This window comes from Oncorhynchus gorbuscha, linkage group LG17, assembly GCF_021184085.1.
Source record: "Oncorhynchus gorbuscha isolate QuinsamMale2020 ecotype Even-year linkage group LG17, OgorEven_v1.0, whole genome shotgun sequence".
NCBI lineage: Eukaryota > Metazoa > Chordata > Actinopteri > Salmoniformes > Salmonidae > Oncorhynchus > Oncorhynchus gorbuscha.
The window spans coordinates 45296961-45305011 of NC_060189.1; the positions used below are offsets into that span (position 1 = coordinate 45296961).

The following is an 8051-nucleotide window of genomic DNA, read 5'->3' on the forward strand; positions in this document are numbered from 1 at the left end:
TCCAATGAGGGAGGGGTGTTTGAGGTGTCTGACAGTGGTGAGAGGAGCACCCCCGTCCTGCTGAGAGATAAGGCACTGGTGGACCTCCTCCAGGGGGAGTCAGAGGAAGAAGAGGTGGAGGAGGAGGAGGGAAATATCAAGTCTGAGGAGACACAGTCTGAAGAGGGGGGAGGAGGAGGAGGAGGAGGAGGAGGAGGAGGAGGAGGAGGAGGAGGAGGAGGAGGAGGAGGAGGAGGAGGAGGAGGAGGAGGAGGAGGAGGAGGAGGAGGAGGAGGAGGAGGGAGAAGAAGAGGTGGGAGACTTGGAAAAGGAGGAGGAAGATGAGGAGGTGGTAGAGGTGGAGGAGGAGGTGCATGTGGAGGCAGAGAAAGAGGCGGAAAAGGTGAAGGCGATGGCGGATGAGGAGGAGTCAGTTGAGGATGAGGAGAAGAGAGAGATAGAGGACGAGGGGGAACATGTGGTCGGGGACAGAGGAGTAGAGGAAGAGGTTCAAGTTGAAGGGACGGACAGCAACACCGAGCCTGAGATTCCAGAGGATCTGGACTACGCCAGCGACAGCGACAACACAGAGCCTCTTGAAACCGAGCTTGAGGAAGGGAAACCCCTCGCCGAAGACGCCCAGTTCCTTTCAAATAAGAAAGTGGAGGCCGAGGTGGAGGAGAAAGAAGAACAAGCTAGCAAGGATGACAAAATCCCCACTGCCACTGATGACTATGAGTCCCAGCCAGACATACAAGACGCCGAGTTCACTGAGAGCCAGGAAGTGCTCGGCCAGTACAAGTACGATTCCCAAGAAAAGGGGACCAATAAAAAAGACGCAGACACAGACACTGAACTCCAAGAGACAAAGAACAGTGTGGATCTTGATGGGACACATCTTTCAGTAGAAGGGGGAGAAGAGAAGGAGGAGAAGAACATAAACAAGAGTGCCAGTCACACCAGAGGCAAAGCCAGGAAGCAGAGGAAGAACCAGAGAGTGAGGAAGCGCCCCCTACAGAGGGATGAGGCCCCACCAGGAGAGGGAGTCCCAGACCACCAGGGGGATGAGGGCGTGAAGGAGCACTACCGCACCACCGACAGTGCTGTATACAAGCCCAAGAGGAGAAGAGCAGGGAAATGGGTAACACTCATCACATATCGCCCATTAGCTATAATGCAATGTCATCCTAAATACTTCAACCTAGATTGAACCATGTAACCTCTATATAAAGCTAGGCCCTTTTCTGCAGGTGACCTATTTGAAATTAAACCGATGATCCATGGATGGATCTACTCTATTCCCAGAGCTTCCCAAAATGTGTGTACTATACAATATAGGAAATAGGGTGTAATTTAAAATGCAGCCCACATCTTATCTATTAACATCTGTGGGTGGTTTGTTGACCTCTATTGAGATGTCACCTTCTGTTTCCTACCCAGGCTCCTCTGGTGGGAATGAACCCGGTCCAGATCAGGGCGACAGTAGACCTCTACCCCAGCACCAGGCCCTCTTTGGCGGCCAGCCTATACAGACCCCAAGCATCCGCTGCCGGTAAGTGTAAATCTCAGAAAGGCACACACACACACACACACACACACACACACACACACACACACACACACACACACACACACACACACACACACACACACACACACACACACACACACACACACACACACACACACACACACACACACACACACACACACACACACACACACACACACACACACACACACACACACACACACACACACACCAGGAATCTGCTGACTGGGCCTTTTCACTAACACTCCCAGAAGAATAGTGCCACGCTACCAAAACAAACTCCCTCTCGTCTCCGCTGGATTAAGGGGTCAATGAGCGAGCTCATGTTGAATTCGAGCACTGTACAAACTCAAATGGCAATGGAATGCAGGGGGGGGTAATGGCTGTGGTGGTAGTGCCGGGGTTTCCATTGACATCTATAACCAATGGAAAGTACATACTTGTGAATCATAATTAAGACATGATTAAAACATTAATAACACATGAACAGAGTATAAATACAATGACTTAGTGAATCTAGCAGAAAATAAACATCAATGTTCACATCAATGTTCCATTGATATAAAATTATAGGGCATGAGTGTGTTTAGGTATTTTTTTTCTCTTTTAGACCCTTGTGAGAACTTCCGTTGTCAACATGGAAAGACCTGTAAACTCAACAAGGAGAAGAAGCCTGTGTGTGTGTGTCATGAGCCTTCTGCCTGCCCACAGAGTGTCACTGATCATGTGAGTATGAACAGTGGTCATTGGGGTGCCGGGTGCTTTTCAGAGTTTTAAATCGTTGGCTCTGAATCATATATACTGTAATGAAACAGGCAGGGAGCAGGTCTCAAACCCTCGACCTTCTAGCCCGATGTCCAGCACGCTATCGACTGTGCCCCAAAACCATGCTTGAGCGGCAGAGTCGATATCCGCGCTTATAAACACAATACTATACAGTATGTTACAATACTATACAGTATATTACAATACTATACCGTATGTACTGCTGCGAGCATGGGTTGAACCTGACCCACTGCTCTAGCACATTCTCTCTATCCTGTCGAATAAACATAAACAATACGAAAGGAGTTCCTTTAAAAACATTTGGGAAAAGTTGCTATTAGGGTCAGGCCATGGAAATTGATGTCACGTTGGTATGAAGAGAGTCGGGAGACAGGCTCGGGAATGCAAATCACAGCGTGTGGTGTAAAGGCACGGGGACGAAGACCAAAAAAACACGTAACAAAAACACAGGGTTGAAACCCCAAAAAAAGAGCGAGGAGTAGCTAAAATAAATAACACTAACGCACAATGATTATCACACGGGACTAGACCGTAATCATCTGCGCAATCCACAAGGGCACGAAAGCCCAAAACACACAGCACAGGTACTAGTGTAACGGATGTGAAACGGCTAGCTTAGTTAGCGGTGCGCGCTAAATAGCGTTTCAATCGGTTACGTCACTTGCTCTGAGACCTTGAAGTAGTAGTTCCCCTTGCTCTGCAAGGGCCGCGGCCTTTGTGGAGCGATGGGTAACGATGCTTCGTGGGTGACTGTTGTTGATGTGTGCAGAAGGTCCCTGGTTCGCGCCCAGGTATGGGCGAGGGGACGGACGTAAAGTTATTATGTTACACTCGCACGCACCAAACGGACATTATAACAATAATCGACCCCACTATGGTGAACAAAGGGCACATATATACAAATACAATCAGTGGGAACAGGGGACAGGTGTGCGCAATGAAAGTTCCAGAGATAACTGTGGCAATTGATAAGATCGGTACCACAGAACTATGCCTCTATAAAAGTTCAGATTTGGATAAGTATTCTGATCCTACATCTGTATTTCGAGGAAACTTGAAGGAAACATGCCACGAATCTGGCAATGGTAGGTACAACCCTGACATGATATTCTAGCAACATTGGGGAGCTGTTGGTTCTGTCTAGAATTGTATCTGCAGACCTCTGTTCCTAAGACAGGTGCACTAGCCTCAGTTCCGATAGAGTTGACTATATTGGAAATATGTGATGCTTAGTTGCCTACCAAGAGCAGGATCACTACAATATCTTTATCTGAAGCATGTTCTTTGTTAAATCCATAACTCATGAAGTCATTTGTCTTTCATGCAGGTATGTGGAAGTGACAATGTCACCTACACACCCTGTGAGTTCTTTGCCACCAAGTGCAACCTGGAAGGCACCAAGAGAGGCCATATACTTCACCTGGACTACACTGGAGTCTGCAAATGTAAGACAGCTATAGTCAGACCACCTCTACAGTTTCTGACCAATACAGTAGCTAACATGAAATAACTACATAAAGTATAACACATTTTTGTCAATTTCTTCTACTCCCTGTAATTTTTATTTCTCTCTCTCGTTTGTTTCTCACACTATACAATTCCCTCATCTTACCTTGTCTCTTCCTCTCCTCTCTTTCTCACTCTCTCTCTTTCTTCCCCTACCTTACTCTCTCTGTTAGTCATAGCACCGTGTATGACTGGCGAACTGGTCCAGTTTCCTCTGCGTATGCGCGACTGGCTGAAGAACGTCTTGCTGCATCTCTATGAACATGACTCCATGTCCCCTGGCTTCCTCACCCCCAAGCAACGCATCAGAGTGAGGAAACATCTTTCTTCATTTGGATTTCATTTTTCTACATTTTTATTGAATTGAATATCATTGGATCCATAGATTTGAGAAAAAAAAAACTCTCTTATGGACACACTTAACTGTAAGCTTAAAATATGAGGGTAACACTTCACATTAGACAAACCGTCTATAAAGGGGTTATAGTAGTTTAATTATTTATATTTTCGAAATCATTTATCTTCATATAAAGGGGCTTTATGAAGTTTTAACCAACTGCATCCTTAGTGATTGACAGTATACATCTCAAAGACATAAAATCACCAGCACCTCACAACTGATTTTCTTGTTAGCACATATTCATATTCAATCCAATACAACTTTAATATTCATGCGTGACCATAAATGATGATGTCAATCTCCCAGGTGAGAAAGATCCACGAGAGTGAGAGGCGCCTCCATCCCGGCGACCACCCCATTGAGTTGCTGGCCCAGGACTTTGAGAAGAACTACAACATGTACATCTATCCCGTGCACTGGCAGTTTGCTCAGATGGACCAGCACCCTTCTGACAGGTACAGTACTTCAGGAGAAAGATGCATTTGTTTGTTGATGTCATAATCATGAAAAAGAACCAGAACGTAATTTTACACTGAGAAGCAACAGCCTCTCGCTTATGCCAAGCTTTCATTGAAATTAATGTGAGCGTCTGTAAAAAGTTACACGCCTAGTGCAGCAGGCCAATATTAAAGAAGTGTAGCTATATGTCTTTGATATGATTCAAGAATGAATAGCTTCACTTGTAGCTGTTCATCTACACAAGACATTATGGTTCGGTTCTCTGATTACGGTTCTCATTGTGAATCAGATACATGGTGGGTCTGAATCTAATATGAGATTAAGAATCAGTTTAACTGAACATTTCACATTTGAGTATACCTTCTTAAAGGCCCATAGAGTGGGTAACGCAAGTGGAAGCACAGCTGGGATATTACTGGAATTAGTCCCTTTGGGTAAATCCAGTTCAGACTGTGTGTGAATCGGTTCCAGTTTTGGGGTCAGACTCCCCCATATTCAACCCCCAATGGAATTAAATGGAGTGAAACAGGTTAAGCACTATTTCAAAATCAAATCAAATTGTATTTGTCACATGCGACTAATACATCAGGTACAGTGAAATGCTTACCTACAAGCCCTTAAACAACAATGCAGTTATAAGAAGAAATTAAGAAAGTAAGAGATAAGAATAACAAATCGTTAAAGAGCAGCAGTAAATAACAATAGCGGGGACATATACAGGGGGGTACCGGTACAGAGTCAATGTGCAGGGGCACCGGTGTTGAGGTAATTGAGGTAATATGTACATGTAGGTAGAGTTATTAAAGTGACTATGCATAGATAATAACAGAGTAGCAGCAGCGTAGAAGGAGGGGGGCAATGCAAATAGTCTGGGATGCAATTTGATTAGCTATTCAGGAGTCTTGTGGCTTGGGGGTAGAAGCTGTTAAGAAGCCTCTTGCACCTAGACTTGGCGCTCCGGTACCGCTTGCCGTGCAGAAGCAGAGAGAACAGTCTATGACTAGGGTGGCGGTAGTCTTTGACCATTTTTAGGGCCTTCCTCTGACACCACCTGGTATAGAGGTGCTGGATGGCAGGGAGCTTGGCCCCGGTGATGTACTGGGCCATACGCACTACCCTCTGTAGTGTATTGTGGTCGGAGGCCGAGCAGTTGCCATACCAGGCAGTGATGCAACTCGTCAGGATGCGCTCAATGGTGCAGCTGTAAAACCCTTGAGGATCTGAGGACTCATGCCAGTCCTCTTAGGGGGAATAGGATTTGTCGTGCCCTCTTCGTGACTGTCTTGGTGTGCTTGGACCATGTTAGTTTGTTGGTGATCTAGGTGCCAGTAATGCAGAATTAGAGACACTCATTTTAGTTTTCTGTTGCAAAATGTTTAAAAACGTTCTCCATTGCATAGGCTTATGAACATGACACTGGTGTTCCTATCCAGGTTTCTGTCCCACTCTGAGCTGGCCCCCCTGAGGGTCCCGTTAGTCCCCATGGAGCATTGTACCTCCCGCTTCTTCCAGGAGTGTGACGCAGACAAAGACAAACAGGTGTCCTTCAGGGAGTGGACCCACTGCTTCGGCATCAAGGATGGTAAGAGTGGCAGTCTTATACAAAGTGAAAGCAATTCATTGACCAAAGAATGAGGCTTGCGTGACATTGGCAATGTTGTGATAGTTGTAGTGTGAGTGAGTGAATGAATGAATGCTGCATTACTGTAGCTTACAGAAGGACCATGGTCATGTGCTTTCACACATTTGATAGTATGACCCCGCATTGTGAACTCTTGTAAAGATGTCATCTCTTGTGATTTTCCATTTTCCCCCTCTGCAGAGGACATGGATGTCAACCTGCTCTTCTGAGTCCAATCAGTACCTCATCAAGCAACCAGCTTAAATAAGCATTTAACGAAATAACCTTCAATCATGGCAGAACCACATACCTTAATTGGAGAGTCACTTAATTGGAGAGTCACAATGTCTGGCACACAGACATTGTGGAAACCAGTAATTGGTTCCCCATTAATCACACCATCCCTTCACATGGTTTAACAGATACATTCACATATGAAGACAATGTTCCCTCCTGTCCTCTTCCCTTTCTGATATTCTGCATAGCACCAGGGACATGTGAAAGACAAGCCTGACTTCTCCATTCTGATTCATCCACCATACAGTGTAGCTATTACAGTGAAATACTACCATGCTATTGTTTGAGGAGAGTGCAGAGTTATGAATTAGAAAATGTAAACCAATTAGGCACATTTGGGCAGACTTGTTACAACATCTTGAATTGAAATGCAACGGTTCTTTGGATCAGTCTAAAACGTTGCACATACACTGCTGCCATCTAGTGGCCAACATCTAAATTGCGCCTAAACTGGAATAATACATTGTGGCCTTGCTCTTGCATTTCAAAGATGATGAAAAAAATATGCTTTTTCTTTGTATTATTTACCAGATCTCATGTGTTATATTCTCCTACACTAATTTCACATTTCCACAAACTTCAAAGTGTTTCCTTTCAAATGGAATCAAGAATATGCATATCCTTGCTTCAGGTCCTGAGCTACAGGCAGTTAGATGTAATTTTAGGTCAAAATTAAAAATAAAAAGATGTCTGATCATTAAATCACACCAAGGTAAAGCAAATTTGGATCTATAAATATGTGGATGTTCTGTGATACTGTATGTAGATACTGTATAGCTGATAGTGGTATTAGTAGAGTAGGTGATGAGATTGTATTTTTTAAACAATTAACAATGATATCAGTGTTATGAACACATTCCAAGAGGGGGAAAGTTTACGAGTGCTTTTTGTAGATGACAATAAACAAAACAAAAATGGACTTCTATGCAGGTGAAACAAATCACTTTACTTTTTGGCCAAAATATTACAGTATTTATTTTAAACATAAAAAAAAGCTATAGTTTTATGCGGGTGCATTATTTTTGTATGGAAACCATTTAGTATTGACTCTCACAATAAATTGAGCTTGAATAGAGTATTTATTTCTATGTCAAAAGGAGACATTTTAATGGCAGGAAATGTAGTAGAACATAAGATGTTGACAGAATTACTAAGAGTTGAATGCTGTAACTGTTTTTGATGTCTTGCCTGATATTGCTACTTCACTAACCATTCTAATAAAAGTAATGTTGACCTCATCGGATCTCATCACATTCCTGTTTGATTGTTTTACTTCATGCACAATTGAATTGAATGTAACTTTATTGACCCCCCCCCCCACGAGGAAAATGTCATCAATAAAGTTATTTCATGCACTATGATAAATCTATACAATGAAGAGAAACTACTCCAGTATTTAGTTTTTAGGTTACACTGAATTACACTCAAGCCTTCTTTATATTCTTATTTGA

The 8051-nt window shown here is 43.7% G+C and overlaps 1 protein-coding gene across 1 annotated transcript; it reads left to right on the plus strand.

Moving 5' to 3' along the window:
• The first annotated feature begins 329 nt into the window (after positions 1-329).
• On the plus strand, positions 330-7102 carry LOC124001882 (SPARC-like). Its single transcript, XM_046309014.1, has 8 exons — positions 330-1120; positions 1420-1531; positions 2142-2257; positions 3645-3762; positions 3997-4133; positions 4530-4678; positions 6116-6264; positions 6505-7102. The coding sequence occupies exons 1-8, from the start codon at positions 392-394 to the stop codon at positions 6531-6533; spliced, it is 1539 nt and encodes a 512-aa protein (XP_046164970.1). The 5' UTR covers positions 330-391; the 3' UTR covers positions 6534-7102.
• Positions 7103-8051: the final 949 nt, after the last annotated feature.